The 20,002-nt window shown below is 38.7% G+C and overlaps 1 protein-coding gene across 1 annotated transcript; it reads left to right on the top strand.

Annotated features, from left to right (window-relative positions):
- The first annotated feature begins 1,354 nt into the window (after positions 1-1,354).
- On the top strand, positions 1,355-19,585 carry LOC139143928 (dnaJ homolog subfamily C member 7-like). The gene is made up of 13 exons (XM_070714543.1): positions 1,355-1,539; positions 3,527-3,615; positions 4,041-4,165; positions 5,461-5,574; positions 8,487-8,561; positions 13,607-13,725; positions 14,458-14,611; positions 15,019-15,183; positions 15,597-15,688; positions 16,455-16,528; positions 17,034-17,180; positions 17,736-17,888; positions 18,170-19,585. The coding sequence occupies exons 1-13, from the start codon at positions 1,412-1,414 to the stop codon at positions 18,298-18,300; spliced, it is 1,566 nt and encodes a 521-aa protein (XP_070570644.1). The 5' UTR covers positions 1,355-1,411; the 3' UTR covers positions 18,301-19,585.
- Positions 19,586-20,002: the final 417 nt, after the last annotated feature.

The following is a 20,002-nucleotide window of genomic DNA, read 5'->3' as shown; positions in this document are numbered from 1 at the left end:
TATCCAACAATCAAACAATGACAATATATTTTGTACCTGTTCTCAATTCGCATGAGATTGCAGATCAAAGAAAATGCAGCAACGGCAAATCTGCGATTTATTTGTCATTTGCAAAATCTTACTTACATTTACAGTCAGAGTCAGTATTTTTCTTAATCCATTCATTATTTCTTGCAACTTTGAGATTTTACAGCCGGAGAAATGACCCTCGCAAGCCGTGCAGTTTCTCTGGCCGCTTGCTTCTAATGAAAAGCATGACAATACGGTATGGTTAAATGTCAAAACTGTTATTGACTTTAAGTAAATTGAAGTCTATGTTTCTGTGATAGTAACGGGTAAATTCATAACAGTTCAGTTTTGTGCTCCAAGGCACTTATAATGGCATCTGCTGAGAGCTTTCCTCCTTGACCTCCACTTTACATTTAACATTTATAAGATAAAGTATACTTTATCTGATAATCATTTGTATGCATAGAATGCATTTTATACATTTTATTCTTGTGGGGATAAAAACATTATTTCTGAAACATTGTGTTTATCAAGCGATTTCCAAACCGTTTCAAAGAAAATAAACAAGACAAAGAAAAAAAATGATGTTAAGATTAAATTTGCATTTGGTTGAAAGATACAAGAATCTCTATTGTTCAGGTATTTTTGGACTATGAAAAATTTCTTATATTTTCTTGCAATAAAAGATTGGTTTGTTATCGAAACAGTCCAGTGTTTTGTATACTTTGTAGAATTATATACATTCTCTCAAATAATAAGGTCCCTATAGAATAGAGACTAGATGTTTCTCATACTTGATCAGGCAAGTATACCATTTTTTAAACAGGAAAAAGTGAAAAATTACTCATTTAGTAATGATAGTCCAATATATTTGGTATACATACACATCAAATTAGGCTATACCACGTTTTTACAGAATGGTGCTATTTTATAATCTATTGTTTTGAATTCTTTTCTACTACTTCTGTATCATTTCATAACCGCACTAAATGCTTCAGTGCACTTCCCAAATTTGAGTAGCCCCCCTTCTTCCTATCCACATTTTGAGCAAACCTTCTTGTAGCTTCAATAGTTTGAGTGACATAGCACCCCACTTCCGATTCCCCCCCCCCGCATTAAATAATGACGGCTTCCTTAGCAATAATTCGAGAGCATGTGTTACAGAAATACAGATAAAGAAAACTGTTTTGAAAATTGTATTAAAATGTGTGTATGTCACGGGTTCACGTACAGCCAGCCACTTCCAGCCGAAGTTCGAGAGCAGGACTGAAGACTGTCGGCAGTGTTTTAATACTTCCGGGACTACGAAAAATAACCACGTGATCAACAGTCTCGAACATTCTACTGCGAGACTAACGTAGAATATCGCGTGACTTCCTTTACTCGTCGCCGGCGATTCAACATGGCGAACGTCGATCCAGAACCGATGGTAACCGAGCTGAATGAAAGCCAGGTCCAAGACGAAGTACCCATGGAGGTTGACGCCGAACAGAAGCTAATTAAAAACCACAGTTCTCAAACAAAGTCAGAGTAAGTACAATGTAACTGTCTAAGAAAGTCATAGACGCTCAATAGTTGGTAAGTTAGCTTTTGGCGAACGCAAGCCACAATTTTCTTGTTTTCAATTGTACGCCGGCATGTGTGGATTACAGTCCCTGAGTTACACTGGCAACGACAAATGTCGATCACAGATCTTACCCAAATCACTGACTTCAGACAGATGAGTGATGTCGGTTAATTTTCACCAGGCATGCCTCGAGAAACGTCGATTGAAGCGGAGTCATTACCCGGCATCGGAAAACCAAAAACGGTAACGAAGCGAAGGTGGCGCAGCACATCTTGTAGAGTCGTAGCCTAGCGATGCTTGGCTTGATTTTGGCGGTGATTTTTGGGTCGTTATCACCGTTATCCTGTACAAAAGAATTTGCTTTGTCAACATTTTAATCAAAGTGCCATTGTAAGTTTTCGGGACGCTCTGAGGATTGAGTGAAAAATTTCGTTTCCTTGGGATTCTCATTTTTATGTTCAAATATCTTCATGAATCACACTGCACTGTTCAATAACCGACGTCATTTCCCGGAATATTTTTGGCGTAATAGTGGTCAATTTAAGTGGAGACGCAGTCATGAATTGTGTTGACATATATTTCAAAGTAAAATAGATCAAATGATTACATCGCACTGCTTCGTTTACCTGTACAGGTTCAATGTTCAGTCTGTTTGATTACATCACAGGCTGAGCTCGACACCCGGTGTTTTTCAGTGTTTGGCTTGTGTTAGTGACCCTGCTCATATCGCTTTCCCTAGGGATTTGAGATTTGTCCAGTTTATCTGTTTCTATTTTAGAGTCCGTATTCCATTCGTGTTCAGGGTAAAGGTGTAGGACAAAACCCTCTCTCCCCACTCTACACCAGTGCTTCCCATTTCCCTTGTCTCCTGATTTGAATAGATCACATTCCTTATGTGTGCAGCTCAAGGGGTCACCTCAGGTCAATGAATTACACAACAAAATTTAGCCTCTGACACCCCAAGTCCACAAATTCAATGCACAGAGACAAATGCACCTTTCTTCTGACACCCAGCTGTAAGTGCATGGTTGGTGACGAGCTTTTGAGATTGAGTCACACTTAGGCCACACCATCCCCTATAAACCACAAAGAGGCCCACAGTCACTCCACAACCATGGTTGCTGATTGGACTTCAAAACTAAACACCAAAAGAGAATTCAGTACACAGTATTTACCTATACCTACCTGATTTAGCAAATGCTCATCAACTATTACTTCTTTCCGACTTGACGTTTTTTTTACATAAATAATGTGACAAATTTTCTTACTTACCAACTATGGTTTTGTTCAGAGTGGTGCTATGCAAAATTTTAAGAGGTTTTCCCAGTCTGATGTTACCTGGATTCCCCTGTATTATATCAATGAAATTACACAAGGGGACACAAGAAATGGTACTGGGTTCTCTGACCATTGATCTGTTTCCCCAAATCTTGACAAAATACTTACTATAACGTGGGCGGAAAATGGTCAAGCAGAGGGATGACCAAACTGCACACCTTACGTTGTGCCCATACTGCCGCCCAAAAATTGTTTCACATTTATATCAAGGGTAAAAATCAGAGGTTTTCCCTGTTATGGACCACAGTAAATCGGTTATAAAAGTAAGTGAGAAATTGCTGATAATTTATAGGATCAAGCAGGTGCAGGTCAATTTCGGAATTTTCTGTATGTCCAATTATTGCTGAATTTGAAGCAGCGGCTGAGACCAATGTCATACCTGCAAGTTAAGTGGAGAGGCTATTTTGCAGTGTTCCTGTGGCATGTATGACCCCTTGTTGCCACTCCATGATCTACCAAAACAATTAGCCTGCAACTGTAGCACTGCACTTAACAGCACTCTGACACCATGATAAGAACCATGCACAAAGCTGTCTGTAAAAGGCTGTGTGATACTTTACCTTGTACAGTAAGTAATAATAGAAAATTTTCTCTCTTTCCATTTCCTAACAGTCTTGCAGAAGCCAAAAAGAAAGAGGGAAATATTTGCTATGCAGACCAGAATTACAGAGAGGCTATCAAACTATACACAGCAGCAATAGGTGAGAAAAATGCAAACGGGTACAAAAATTGTCACAGAGATAAATGCAAAAAAGCGACGTAATTTTGTCGCTTACCAAAGTGTCAGCAATATACCAAAAATTAAAGAGTGGCAGCCACCACACTGTAATTGCTCTTGTGAGAACACTGCTCTTGCTTTTCCTGATATAAAATCTGTTTATTGAGCATGAACTATCTGATCAGAATACATATTTTGTAACAACTTTGTCTTTGCTATGAATGGTGGTCATTGACATTATAACTTTACAAAGATATGCACGTCTCACCGACTTTTCACTTATATTACAGATTTTATGAGCCAAAACTGTGCCAGTCACTTTGGCAACGGAGCAGTGGCTTTGTACATTGTAAGGCATCATAACTGTACAAAGATGTGCGTTTCTCATCTTCTTTCTTTTTTTCACAGATATGTGCCCAAACTGTGCCAGTTACTATGGCAACAGAGCAGCTGCATACATCATGATAAAAAAGTTTAAAGAAGGCCTTGAAGACGCCAGACAAGCAGTGCTTTTAGATAATACATTTTTAAAGGTAATTACTCCATGTCTTAGTATGGTTGGCAGTGTCATCACTGGCTAGCAGGGCAATATTGAGTGGCTAAAGTCAATATTGTTTGTCATATGACAATATTGACTTGTAAGTTCATGGTATGGTTGGTTGCTTCAAAGTGATCTTCAGTGACCACAGTGGGGCAGTATTGAGTCGGTGAAATCAATATTGTTTGTCATATGAGTATTAAGTTGATGGTATAGTTGGCTCCTTCAAGGCAAACACCGGTAACCAGCAGGGTAATATTGATTAGCGGACGTCAATATTGTCTGTCATATGAATATATTGACTGGTATTGTAAGTTGCTGTGGTTTTGTGGCTCAAAAATGATGAATAGATATTGATATGTCTGAAGGGAGAATAACTTATGTTTGTTAATATTTTCATTACGGTATGCTCTATGAAACAAGTACATTTTCTTCTACTTTACCCTAAGAGTGTGTTGAAATACAGAGTGTTATCCTTGCAAACACAACACTCTTCGTACAATGTGCTATGTCATTCTTGGCAAATGAATTCATGTCCTGACTGAGATTCAGTAGTCAACATCAACAGTGTACACTGCCAGATACAGACTGTGTTTGATGAGGTCAATACTGGGCATTGCAACATAACTTTGAAAGCAGGACAAAAAGTCGTGCATAAAATAAACCAAACCAAAAATGATTCATCAAAGGTAACAGTTAAATGAAACTTGAATGATACTGAGTGGACAAATTATGAACTCAATACTCAGAGCTTCTGAACCAAGTGACATCCCCGTTGATTAAACAGCCAATATCCATAATACGATTTGTAAATTATTAATTCATTTCTTGAAAGAAAAATTACTCTCCGGGGAATCGAAAAGCTGAGTCATATACAAGAGATATTACAAAGTCTAGTGTGGCACCACTGAAGTTAGAAGTCATTTGGTATGTACCAACAAAGTATAGAGTACCTCCATATCTCCCTTCTGAAATGTTCGTATGCCAACAAACTTTGAACGAGCATCTTCAATGTAGACTTGCTTAGCCTGTTCACCCCCAATTCCATGTAAACAGGTCCACCGCCACCATTGATAACAATGGGTTGGGACCAAACCATTGTGGTGTAAGGATTAAATGCTGATAACACAAATTTGTCATTGGTTTTGTACCTGACTCGCCAGATTCAAATGTGAAGTAATGAGGCCATGCCTTGCAAAGAATATGCATGCTGACATTCAACCATAATATTACATGTTAAAATCAGAGATTTCAGCAAGAAACCGTACATTCTTTTATTGCTGTTTTCAGGGTCACCTTCGAGAAGCAAAGTGTAATCTTGCCCTTGGTGAGACTGAACCTGCCATTAGATCCCTAGAGTTGGTCATAGCCAGAGACCCAAATAACAAAATGGCCCAATCTGAGGTAAGTCAGACATCTGTGAAGCTAAAAATCTCACCCACTATTATGTTATACCGTACTCGTCCGAGTATAAGCCCCCCTACTGATTTTAGAGGATTTTAGAAAATACATTACATCTGTGTATAAGCCCCTACCCTAGTGTAACTCAAATACAGAAAGGTTAGGAGAGTATATTTGGTCATTTAACTTGGTAAATTACTTTTTGATAATAAAGAAACTATTAAAAGATGTTAAAACAATGGGAAACTGGAGTTCCCTTGACAGCATCGTAAAGAAAATGACGTTTTTCCAGTACTATCTTGATTCTTTGACCCCGCTCACCCCCATCGCCTAAATAGAATAGTCTCTCTCATGTCCGCCATTGTTTATTTTCATTCACGGCCACGATGTTTTCATGCTTAGTCTCTCTCACGTCCGCCATTGTTTATTTTCATTCACGGCCACGATGTTTTCATGCTTGAAACATGCAGTTTCTTTTGTTTGAAACCATTATCCTTTCATTTGTGAAGACTTTTCCTGGTGACTATTACAATTTTCACTGCTATGTTGTTGTTTTCACAAGATATAGACAGTTTGATACTGAAATATTGAGTTGCCTTTCCGTGTAGGCAATGCATGCCTGTTCACATTACTGTTGATGAGAACACAGTCCCTCCACAAAACGGTCAAGAAACGCCACCAGTTTCTTTTGTTATAGTCCGGGTTTCGATTGGGCTTTCTGTTGATTTTACTGATGGGGATAATCCCGGATTATCACGCGTGCAGCGGGAGGTGTTAACAGTTACGTGCATAAAATTATCGTAAGCAGAAACTTAATTCTCCCAGAATGCATTCTGATTATTGTCTGCGCATGCGTCCAAGGCCAAAGTTTGTTTACATCTGCCTGCCGTGGAAGCCACGCAGCGTGAACTATGTACATCGGAGACGATTTCGTCAATTTTGACGACTCCCATGTTGATTGGGACTTCATTTTGGAAGATAAAAATCCTGCGTCGACACGTACTGCTGCGAAACCCAAGCCTTGCGTGGTCTTCCAATGTCCACAGTGTAGCAACCGATACAATCAGTTTGTATATAAATACCCATCGATGGGCTGACCACGGTCTCTCCGTGGGTAACATACGAAACCCGTATCTCACTTGATCCTCAATCAGGAAAATCCATGGCAGAGAGTTTGGCACCCAGGCTTGGGGAGGTCATGTCACCAAAATGTCGCGACACTTGTAGGGTTTCTAGATTCTCTAAATTTGGCGGTCTGAGAATTCGAAAGGTCGACAAAATCAAAACATTGGGTTCGGTCCCGGGGTTCGGCAGTAACTTGTGTCTTTAAGAAAGAACAGATTCCGTCATGAACCTGATTGCCTACTTTTGAGAAGACTGAACGATCGGTAGGGACGCACTTGACACCTCTGAACGATCGATAAAGGAGAAAAAAAGGGGGAAAAAACGTTGCACTATTACCATAACGCCAACTCTCAATGGGTCGACGCACGGTCGACGGGAGCACCCTGCAAAAACAAGGTCATCGTAAGAGTTCCTTGATTTCGTGCATTGAATTTGTTGAAAACGATTAAAAATTTCAAATCGAACTCTCAAAGTTTGGAACTAAGGAATTATCATGTTAAATCGATATCAAAAGGGAGTTAAGGAAGACATTTTAGGATTTTCCCATGTAATGCAGATACGACTCGTCGATCCCAAGCGACGCCATTTTGTTTTCAGTTGAAAATATAAACGCGGCAAAAAAGACTAGTTTTCTTGTCGAATTACGTTTCAAAATAACAACACAACACGATTCCCTATTTTTTCGAAGTCTTTGCCTTGTTAGGAGGTGCATGACTTAATTTTTTGATGAAAGGTGAAAAAACAAACGGGGTCGTAAAATTCACAGTGTTTCCGAAATGCATGGCGTCGGTCAAGATCACCTCATGGCTGAACTCAGCCATAAAATATCATCCAAGATTTCTCGATAGTGACCTAGATCTTTAAGAAACTGTTTTACTCATCTTCTCACCAGTCTTCAAATACATGCGAAACAGTGCAGAAAGATGAAAATAAAGTAGCTTGATTGACTGAAAATCGTAGGATACCGGAGCGGAACCGTGTCACAAGACGCCACTGAAACAAGACGCTAACTTGCCTATGACGTCATTCGCTTCCTGCGTCCACCGCAACGCGGACTGTTGCAACTGTGTAGGTGATTAGCACCTTTGAACAAAAGCGTTTCTTGACCGTTTGTGGAGGGACCGTGATCAGCAGTAGCATACATGACGTCTTTGTTTCAAGTTTGGTTTTTTTTTTCGACGCTGAAATTTCACCAAAATATCACTTCTGTATTCAGAGATTGTACAATCAATTTCTTTTGATGTGTAAGTTGATTTTGAAAGCGATAGCAAGATCGAGTGGTGTTGAAAAAATCGTGCATAAAATTAGCATAAATTAAGCGTCCATGCCAGATAACATGGGTTGCTCGAGTATAAGCCCCTCCCCTAGTTTTACTGCTGTTTAGTGTTGCCGAACCGGGGGCTTATACTCGGACGAGTATGTTATAGTAAGTTGAAACTGTACATTAAAGGTATACTGTCCCCTGTTCCAATTTTGCCAGTTACCATGGAAAGAGAAAATCTTAACCAATCACAGATTTTAAGCGGGTGGCTGCTTTTTAAAAACAACGCCCTCACATGGGCATTTTGAATACCAAGGAACGCCCCTTTGACCATATATGGGCATATTTAGATTACATGTGACTGTATACCTTTAATGTATCATGTCAGAAACTTCAGTTTTAGCTTGACATTGACTTGAAAACATTGAAAGCATACATCATACACACATACTGATGAAATAAACCAGGTAGGATAGTGAATGATAGGCTTGACAGAAAAAAGGGATTTACAGAATTTTCTTGTTTTCAGCTTAAAGCCGCCAGGACGGTACAGCAGTTTCAGGACTTGGCGAATAAAAGTTTCACGAAAGGAGACTACAGAAAGGTAATTGCCATCTTAAGACTAGACTGTATCAGTCTTATTGTGCTTCCTTTGTCCACTCTAGGACTCTTTGTCCTGACTAGCTCTCAATCCATATCTCAAGCTTGTACACCCACTTTACTGTGTAGTATGAAGAAGGTACCTCTCTATACACAATGGATTTAACGTAGTATGCGCGTTAAAAGTGAAAAACTTAAACATTTGCTCAATGTAACTTTCAGCCAGTCTCTCGGCAAATCAAAAATAAAAATCAGGGGTCACCATACCAGTTTTGGTACTGGAGAGATAAATTACTTGACATTTGCCGACATTTGAAATTCAAAATGGTCGCCATCTGTGTGTTAACTCTTAGGGAAAAATGAGAATTTTCAATTTTTGACAAAGTAAGACAGTGAAAATGTTTCCAACTCCAAGAGATTTAAAATGAGCCCGATGGGAGGTAGATCAGAAAAGAATTGCAAAAGTTCAACAATAAAGATCAGGGGTCACCATGCAAAATTTGGTTCTAGAGAAATAAATTACCTAAATTTACTGATATTTTAAATTCAAAATGGCTGCCATCCTTGTGTTAACTCAATGGGGGAAAGCTTGTGGGAACTTAACTTACTACGTGAGGTTCAAAACAAACCCCCACAAGTGGTAGACTGAAAAAAATTTTAAAGGTCTGAGTGTCCGAATATCTGTCCCAAAGGCATATTCTACCTTAATTTTTTTTCAAAAATTTGACTGCTGACTGAATGCTTATATCCAGTGATGCTTCAGTCATGTCACATAAAAGATGTCTAGAACTCAGCTCACAGCCATCAGGGAATTTTGTCTTGGAGCCAAACCGAGAGTGTGGCCTGAAATGATTTGATAAAGCAAAACAGACAGAAAGTGCATGAGAAAGTATGCAGCTATCCTATAACCCAAATAACGTTACAGCATGTTTCATATTAAGAGGGCCATCTCTGTTTAGAATTTTTTTTAACATATAGAATACCACTCAGGCCTCGAAATTAACTTTTTTCTGCAGTAGTCCACTTGGGCTACCATTTTCTGAAGTTGGTAGCCCAGTGACAATGGCTTGTAGCCCATGCATATTTTAGTTCAGGGATATCTTTTTTAGTTACCCAGACCATAGACAGTCGCTGCCAAGATAGAAAAAGGCTATTTTTCTAGATTCTGCCCATAAAGTGAATTTTCTAGTCATTTGATGTGAATATTGCACACCTTTAATACCCAAGGAAACAGGTATTATGGACGATCAAAAGTTTGGTGACCTATTGACAACCTGTTTTACTCTCAGAGTTGTATGCAAATTTTGATAGTCGTCATGACAATGACACGACCTCAGCACTGAGACATACTGTAGCAGGGCTAAAAGTAGAGCATGGGCCTTTCTGTAGGGAGGAGGCATAATTTCCGTGTAATTGTGATTGATACATGATCAAATTGCAACAAAAATGCGTTTTCATTGGCCATCATTTCATGTGCCTGTCATTCAAGTAATTCAGTTCAGATATTGAAACTTTTTCGCGAAGTTCCACCGCATGACCGGTCGTCTTAGTAATTGTATAAGAAAGTCATAGTCTGGCCTTTCTGTGTCTAGCAAGGTTTGACCATGGATGTAAAAAAATACATCCAAATACATCCATGGTTTGACTCAGGGCTTATTTTTTGAAAATGGCAGGAGAGCTAAAATTCACTCTCCTGAAGCTATCCGGGCGAGTGGTAGGCGAGTGATTTAGCAGCTCCCCTGAAAATAGTCAGGCGAGTGAAAAAAAGTGTCATCTCTTGTGATTTGAATATGGCACTGCTTAACTTAGGAGAGTGACTGAACAGTCCCCTGAAAACAATATGGAGAGTGCATGAATAAAATTTATTTTGAAAACAATATGCACTAGCTGTCTTTCTTATTGTCATGTAATAGAGAAGGGAGAAAATATGGCACAGTACAATAAATTACCCACAATCGTGTTTGCTTTGTACCAACGACGTCAATTTTCTTATAACTTTTTCAGTTCTGCATAAAAGCAATAATATGCAGACTCAAGACAATTGATTAATTATATTTATTAAAAGTACATTGAAATATTGTAGTATAAATTTAAAAGAAACTGTTAAATAACCATAAAAGTCACATTCTGCTGGTACTACAAATGCCACAGTTTTGGGGAGCAAGTTAGACCAACTGAAGGGGTCATTCTCTGAAAAAGTTAGCATGTAAATTTCTTTCGTCTTCTATTTGGAAAAAAATCAATATCCTTTTGTTTCATAAAACTGGTGCAACGAGTCTCACTACTTTCCATCACTTTATTCTGTATTGCTGAGGACACAATCAGTGGAAAATTTGCAAAAATGCTATCTCCTCTCTCAATCAAACACAATTTTCTTATTCCTTTGTGTCTTTAAAAGTACTCAGAATTTTTACAACTAGTCCAAGAATTTATCTACACATGGGAGACATGGTAGACTTCACAGGGGAATCTACGTTGGTACAAATCATGATGTATTATGGGCAATCTGTAGTACTGTGTATGGGTTATGTATTTTGATAGATGGAACAGGATAAGCAGTGTTCTCCCACCCAAATGTTCATAGCATATTGGCTAACTTTTCACATTTTTCGAACAATAAATATGCAGAAATGTGGCCTCTGTTGTATTCATGGACAAATAGATGAAGTTATACTTTTTAAAAGGACGTGTAACTTTTTCATGATTTTTTTCATACAAGCCTTTTAAAATACCATATGGTATGCACATTAGATATATTGGCATTTAGACAAAAACCTACCAAGACAACAGTGCTGTCATCAAACATGTTTGGTTTTGAACATGGAGGTATTTTTTTACCTCCATAGTTTGAGCTACGCAGAGTACGCGAACAGAACTAGATTTTGCTACCAGCAGTCCACAGTCAAGTTATGTTTCATTTGTTTGCGTTTGCGGCCCGCTGAAACATTCTGCATGCTCGTTGGTCTTCAACCAAAGTTAACTTGGCCGATTGTTACCGCGATATATCGAAGTGATCACAAGTTTACATTTCACAAAACAAAACGAATTTATCATAACAGCCACGTCGAGGTACACAATCCGCGGTGTGTACACTCCAAGGCTTATAGGGCTGAGGGCAGGAGGTACCATTTTACAATAGTCACAGAAAACTCCTACATGTATGCTGTACGCCAAAATGTTGCAAAAACTTATGTCTTTTAAAGTTTTACGGTAGGATGAACTCATGATCGTTTCGTGATCTTTTTTTAGAAGTATCGGGCATCTCTCCAACTTTTCAGAGTCAATTTAATTATTTTAAGCTTTCAAAGGACCAAGAGACCTAGCAGTCGCTCAGGCTAAACTGTTTAAATAGAGATTATGCATTTGTTTCCGCGAGTTGCATGTGTAGTCCCAGTCATCATGTCGTAGACATTTTCTCCACGTTCGATCTCGATAGCTTAAGCAATATGATCCTCGTTTGTCACGCATATTTTTCCTATGAAATCTTGCTGCGGCAGGATAACCGTTTGTGTTTTGAACACTTTGAAAGAATATGGCAGCCAAGAAAACGGAGTTGGTTTGAAAATGTGAGAATGAAGGGCTGTACTTTGTACATTTGTGTACATGTAAATTCCGAACCGTAGTGGTGCTATATTGAAGTGCTAGGCCCGCCGCCGATACACTATCACTAGACGAGTACTATTGTAATACTGTATCACATTGTTGCACCTAAATCGATCCATTCCATTGCTAGAATGTGCTTGCCGAGAACGTAATTCATGCTGAAGTGAAGTGAACTGAATATTGAAAGCATAATTTATTCGTACTGTGCTACGCTTGCATCGCGCGTCGATCGGAGGAGATTAGAGTACCGGTATGTTACATTTTGGATACAACGTGTAGTGTGCCTTTGGTCTCCAAAACTTGAGTCCCAGCCGTGGCGCGAGCGGCTAATCGCTCTCGCGGAATTTGATTTGCGCGAGCGGTAGGCGAGCGGAGCGATCGCTCGCCTCAAAAGATAAGGTCTGTTGACTGCATCCCAAAGTGACTGACTGGACATGGCATGCCAAGAACTGACTGGGTTTCAGGTCTGAGGCTTTGGTAGTCCGTGTGGGCTACCATTTCATGGAATTTGGTGGCCCAAGAGAAAAGTTGGTAGTCTGTGGATGCGGGACTACCGCTAATTTCAAGCCCTGCTACCGTTTCACAAGGGCAGGTAAAATTTAACCCTTTGAGCGCCAAAGTCAATTTTTGTCACCTTTGTCACCTTTATGAAATATACTCCAGTCAATTTTTTTCAGATTTTTGCCAAAATTTTGATAAAAAACTATAGCCTATGAAATATGATGTCCATTTGGTCCATAATTATCAAAAACATTTCATAAAAATTCATAAAAATTGGTAAACTGTTGCGCTAAAATTTTGGCGGGAAAAATTACAGCGCTCAAAGGGTTAACAGGGTCTCTACACTCATGGAAGGTCACTGAAAATCCTTGAATTTTAAAGCCTTCTGGAAAGTCCTGGAAAAGTCCTTGAAAATGAACTTGAGTTGTGGAAAAGTCCTGGAAAATTCACAAGCCACCTAAAATTTTCAAAAATGACAAGATTTTCAGTAGAGATATCATAGCAGTGGTATGTAAAATGATAGGTGAAAATGACATATTTCAAAATATATCTGGATAATAGTATTTGGACAAACAGTCTTTGAAAATTGTTGAAAAAGTCCTTGAAAGTCCTTGGATTGTGTACGGGCCCTGTGGAAGAATGAATGTTCCTGGAAATCAATTGAATTGTCACTACATGTAACTTTTGCTTTTTAACATCAAAATACCTCAAAATGAGTAGTGAACAATTGCCTACAAAATGTAATTTTTCCAGTGCATAATCAGGCATTGACTTGTGTTTCCATTCATCAAATATTTGTGCAATGACTGAGCATTCAGTGTCCCAAACTATACAGTATGTTTTTTGCTTTTTCTGAAACCATTACAGCGTGTTCTTCTGGGTTTGTTTTGGCCAGTTCAGTAATTTTGAAAATTAAATGTGGCATATATGTTGATTTCTCTGCAGACTGTTTTCTGCATGGACCGAGCTTTAGATACTTCCCCAGCCTGTACAAAGTTTAAGGCAAAGAAGGCAGAATCCTTTGTTTTACTGAAACGCTATGGAGAAGCACAGGAGATAGCCAAGTAAGTGGAAAGAGAGAAATTGAATGTGTGTTTGTGTCTGTCCACATGTGTGTCTGTCTGTCGTAGTTTATCTCAGGTGAATGCAAGACAGGTTAGACTGCGTGTGTCTGTCTGTCCGTCTCTGTGTGTCTGTCAGTGTTTGTGAGTGTCTCATTTGAATGCAAGATAGCTTTGTCTGTGTTTGTGTCTGTCAATCAGTATGCTATGTCTGCCTATGTGTTTGCCAGTCTGTCTCATATGAATGCAAGACAGCTTTGACTGTTTCTGTATGTGTTTCTGTCTGTCTACATCTGTGAGTGTGTATCTGTCTGTCTGTGTATATCGTGTGTTAAGGTAGTGTGTGCCTTGAAAGTGAAAGACTTAAACTTTTGTTCAAACTTTCCTTGATGAAAATAATAGCCATTCTCTTACCACATCAACAATGAAAATCTTAGGTCATCGTGCAAAGTTTAGTACTAGAGAAACAACTTGCCTAACATTTACCAATATTTGACATTCAAAATGGCTGCCATCCCTGCGTTAACTCTATAAGGAAAATAAAATTTTTGATTTTCAAAAAACTATAGCTTATGAAAATTTTTCTGACGTCAAGAGCTTTGCAATGAGCCCCCACAAGTGGTAGATCAGAAAAGTATTCCAAAAAATTGAGAACCCGAATATTTGTCCCTTACGTGCACTCTACCTTAATGCAAGTTAGCGAAAGAAACTGACCGTCTTTTTCTCCATTTGCAGTGAATTGCTACAGTCGGATAACATGAACGCCGATGCTATTTACATCCGAGGGCTGTGTCTCTACTATGAAGACAACGTAGAAAAGGCTTTGCAGCATTTCCAACAAGTACTCAGGTTGTCACCAGATCACACGCCATCCAGGGTAACATTCAAGGTATTTGATCACAACATTAATACTCACAGATTCCGAAAACTACTTGTATATATATTTTTGGCAAAAATTTCACAGATGCTGTCCTTTCATATGCCCTACCGAATTACTGGTTATGATCATTTAGTAATAATGGTAGTGTTAGTGGTTTGTTTCAACTTCAACAATTCATTCTGGGTCGTAACATCAAATTTGCATGTTCTTTTGTCCATGATCTGTATTATAGCCCAACTGTAGGGTGGGTAACCATTTGCCTGACGAAAGGAGGGCAAATGGTATCCTGCCTAGAGGGTACATAGTGACTTGTTTGGGCTATAATGTTTTTATTTATTTCATGCCTCTCTCTAAGGTGTTGTGCTTCTCTTCAGAATTCCACATTTTAACTTTCACAAATTTTTTTTTCCCCTCAGAAATGTAAATTATTGAAAGCCAAGAAAGAAGAGGGCAACGCAGCATTCAACAAAAGGGATTTTGAAAAAGCCCATCAAATTTACTCAGAGGCTCTGGAGGTGGATCCGCACAATGTGTTCATAAATGCTAAACTCTATAACAACAGAGCCACAGTCTGTGCCAAGGTCAGTGGTTTTGTTTTGAAAAAACACTTTACACTAGGGGGGAAAGTTAGATGCGCCTTTAGATTTGGTGAAGACAAATACAGTGTAAATAGGTTTCTGCCAGTGTGTTGCGGAGTTTTGCAAAGAAACCTCAGCAAAGCTGGTATTCCTTCTCAGCCTGTGTTGCATACAGACTGCATATACTGTTGTAGAACATTTAAAGACCGGTGACATATAGGCTTTCTGTGTTACTGAGTAATGTTAGTCCAGAGGGTCCAAAAGTTCTTCATTTATTTTGGCAAGAATTTGATTCCTCAGAAAGTAAATTCAGTTAACTCTCATACTTAGTGCCTGTCAATACACGAATCTGACAATTTGTGGAGTGTCTTTTTATAGTGTCCTCACATCTGACAGTGTCTGATTTGCTATTCCAGCTTAATAGACTAGAAGATGCTATCGGTGACTGCAGCAAAGCAATAGAACTAGATGAGAAATACATCAAAGCCTACCTCAGGAGGGCAAAATGGTGAGTGCTCAATATTTACAAACTCAGTGGTTGCTCTAAACATTCAACAGTGCCCTCAGTGTTTAAGATGAATTTATTCTAGTGAGCCCGTCTGTTCAGTAAACAATCAACAGCGCTCTCACAAGACAATCTTTGCAGCTTGATCTGTGTGGTCCAGATGATTTGTTTCAAAAGCAGATTTAATTTGTAGTACATAAATTTTCAGTCATTGTGTACCAGTGCCTTGTACATCTATATTTATCAGTTTTCGAGGGCAAGTCATTGTTTTGAAAAAAGAAAATTCGACCAGACAGTGGAACTGGGGAACACGAATTATTTTAAAGAGGCAGTCTTCAACATCTTGTTCATCCATTTAAACTTGTTGAAATTGACTGACAACATTGTGTTGGTCCTTTGTTCTCCGTTGAATATTGTGTTCAGTTAATTTCTATGGGGACAAATCTGATGAAAGAAAATGTACCTTTAAGTCTCTGTCATGTCTTCATTCACAGCAATGCATAATCTGGTCTCGTCCAAATCAACTGCCTTTCAACAAGCAGCCATATTTCACATTTTTCTCTGTATTTTATTTTCTGTACGAGTGACCAGAAATCCTTCTAAGATGAAACTCATCCCTGAAAATGCAATAACTGTTCCTGACTCCTTTCATTTAAAGATGACACCTAAGTCTTATAAAGGATATTCCAATGTGGATTTCCTTGTAAATTACACAGGGCTAAAGTGAGTGTTTTCATGGAATTTCAACATGTTGTCATCATGTCTGTAGTTACATGGACTCCGAGCAGTATGAAGAGGCGGTCAGGGACTATGAAAAAGTAGTTCAGCTGGACAGAAGCAGAGGTAAGAACCCCTGTCTTACAAACAATAAGTACAGAAGGAATAAAGTAATTGATATTGCTTGCTGTGTATTCACCAAACAGTGCATTCTTTGGAAAATCTTGCTTGGTAGAATTTATGTTGTGTAATTTTAGTGCACCAGTTAGTAAATATTTCTGTCATTAAGACACATGATTTTTATGCTCCCATGCCATATGTAATATTGCATGAGAGTATATTTGTAGAGAAACTGGCTAGTTAGATTTCAGTATGGTGGTTCACCTCAATCACACCCAGAAAACAGCATCATACCTCGCAATGCAGAATTATTCTACGATCTTGTTGGTTTTAATTCATATTTTACCTTAAAATAACCACACCAGAAAACAAAAAATCTCGGCAGTGGACCCTGCTTTGAGGAAAAGCAAACAGAGGGACATTTCAATAAATTTCAGGGGGGGATTTTGTGCAAAGGTGGAGGAGAAACATTAAGTACACATTTTTGCTGTGCTTTTCATCCTGAATCCAGAGCACAAGAGACTACTCCAGGATGCAAAGTTAGAATTGAAGAAAAGCAAAAGGAAAGATTACTACAAGATCCTCGGTGTCAGTAAACAGGCCACTGATGATGAAATCAAGAAAGCATACAGAAAGAGAGCCCTCGTACATCACCCAGGTGAGAATTTCATATTCAGTTGCAGAGTATTATTCTGTGTTTGTACTCTCTGACTGGCCATGTGGTATACCTGTTGCCTTACATATAAAATTTACTCTGCCATGATGATGTAGTAAAGACGGACAAAATGCACCAGTTTCAAAAAAATGTGAATATTCATAGTTAGAATCAAATAATTGCCAGTTTGCTGACTTTTTGGCTTTCAATTTAGATCCAGTGTTTTGAAATTAGGGAAGTGGTTCACTCATTGAAGAAGATTATATTATTATATATACATGCAACATGATTGTTATCACATCATTGCATGTTTGATTATGTATAACCATCATGCAACATAATTGTTATCACATCATTGCATATTGCATGATCTTATAGCCAGCATTCAACTGGTCATCATTATGCAGTAATGTGAACGTTTCACTTGAGGGATGAGGTGGCTTTTTAGTGTGAGTACAGTTGTGTAATCAAATTTCATTCAGTGTTGTAGTGAAGTTGGAAGATGAGTTGGAATATGAACCAGGTTTAACAATTTGACAATATTATTCCCCCACAAAGATCGACATGCATCCGCCTCGCCTGAAGAGCGCAAAGAAGAGGAACTCAAATTCAAAGAAGTGGGTGAAGCATACAGCATTTTGTCAGACTCCAAGAAACGGATGAGGTACGACAGCGGCGCTGACCTGGACGATGACGGGTCAGGATTCGGAGGTAAGAACATCACTAAGTTGGTGATGGGGTTTAAGAATTCTGATATTGGCAGGTTGCCCAGAACTTTGTATAGTAGGCTTGTAACGCTCTTAAATGGGATCAGAAATGTTGGTTAAGTAAAACCAAAAGGATGTCGAAATTCAGTTCGTTGTACAAAGTTTAGAAAAGATTATTTTTTTCTCATGCTCAGTTTGTATCACAGAAACCTGCGTAGCCACGTTACCAAAACCCTGTCAAAAAATCTTGTTCCTGATGTGAAACTTTGTTTTGCCTCTCCACAGATTTTGATGCAGACAACATATTCAGAGCGTTCTTTGGAGGCGGCGGTGGTCATCACTTCAGCTTTGGCGGTGGTGGTGGTGGTGGCCATGGCGGCGGCTTCCCTGGCGGATTTGAATTTCATTTTGGCTAAAATGAAATAGCCACAGACAACAGACTATACCCACCCAAGGAGCTGATAACTTCTATTTCAGTATGTTGTACACAGATCAACGCACAGGAATTAATTAAGGGTTGAACTAGATGTACAAGAGAAACAGAAGTTCTGAGGGGGGAAAAAAGACTTCGGACAAGGTTTCTGTGTCGTACGTTCTTGTCTTGCAGCTAATGTATCGCAGTGCAAGGATTTGTATATGTAACCCCTTCACCATCGATGTTCCTTTGGACTGTTTCATTTTCTAACTTTAATATTCATCACGCCGTATTTTGAATATATTCTGGAGATACACGCTGTAAGGCAGGGTACATGCAATATGCACAGAGACATTCACAATGACAAAGAATCTGAGTGTGATAGAAGTGAACTCATGGGGGCGCCATGATATACAAACGAGATAGAGGGCGCCCGACACATCTCAAAAATCTTCCTGAGGGCTACTCTGCCCTTGTGTGTGAGTCTGCTGCAAGTGTATCAACGGACTACCATGGTAGGAAGGAGATGAATTCCGTGTGGCAGGATAAAGAAAGCCCTTGCATGCGTCGCTTGTTTTGTTTTGTGGCAACTGCCAGTTTTAATACACCACAGAGTACCTACAGCCAAGCTGTGTTAAAATGTACTTCAGAATGTCCGTCATCTCTCTCTAGGCTCTTCTGTAGATTTACTAGAACCCTGTTATTCTCTGCAACTCTATTTTACATATTTTTGCATATGTCCATCAGCATAGTAAAGGGGTGCTCCATGACCTCTAAAATTAGCATATCTGCCAAACAAGACCCCCTATCTCATCAGAAAATACCGGTAATTCAGTTGATTGGAATTTTTACCCTACCAGACAACTAATCTTAGTCATTCCTCCATTTTTATGGCTTGTACATATTCTATACAAGGAATATGAATATGAAATCATCCGCTACCTCATTGGTTATTCAAAACAAAATTTGTCATGTCCCAAATAAGTACTGATGAACAGTTTGGCAGGTTTACTAATTTTAGCCATCGTAAATCTGTACTTTTTTTGTTTTAAATCTAGAATAGACAATAATACTAACTGTAACAATGATTCCTTGAACTTCACACTGACATTTCAAGATATTTTTTTAAAAGCCTGATCTTGTTTAATTAGCTTGTAATTTTGTAGTTTCTTTTTGAATTTCCGTGTGAATTCTCACATTTGGTATATTGTGTGGATTTGAATGTAACAGAAGACATTCTAGAAAAACTTAAAGATTCCAAAATAAATCACCGTGTAAAGATCTGACTGCTTGGTGTCTGTTGTTTACAAAGTGAGTTTCAGTGCCCCGCTGTTCAGGTGGCTTAGATGTATTGCGGTTTATTACATGCCTGGTTTATCTAACGTCACATACTCCATAGTATTCAACGGTAACTTGTTGATGACGTTGCAGGCCGCATAATCATCATGTGACTGAAAGTAAACCCAAATATTTTCACTTTAACAACTTCAGGATTTGAAAATATCAAATGTTTTACATAGGAAATACAGTTTTTACTACATTACACATAAAAAAATACAATGAACCGCATAACAGTGATTAAAATATACCAATGCACCGTTCGATGATGAAAATTGTTCTATTTTATCAACAGATTTACGTCTAACATGGAAATAAAGCATATGATTATCATTTGTATGTACATCCAAAAATTTGGAGTGAAC

Source organism: Ptychodera flava, chromosome 11 (genome assembly GCF_041260155.1).
Source record: "Ptychodera flava strain L36383 chromosome 11, AS_Pfla_20210202, whole genome shotgun sequence".
In the NCBI taxonomy this organism is placed as follows: Eukaryota; Metazoa; Hemichordata; class Enteropneusta; family Ptychoderidae; genus Ptychodera; species Ptychodera flava.
This window is presented reverse-complemented; position numbering and strand designations above follow the sequence as displayed.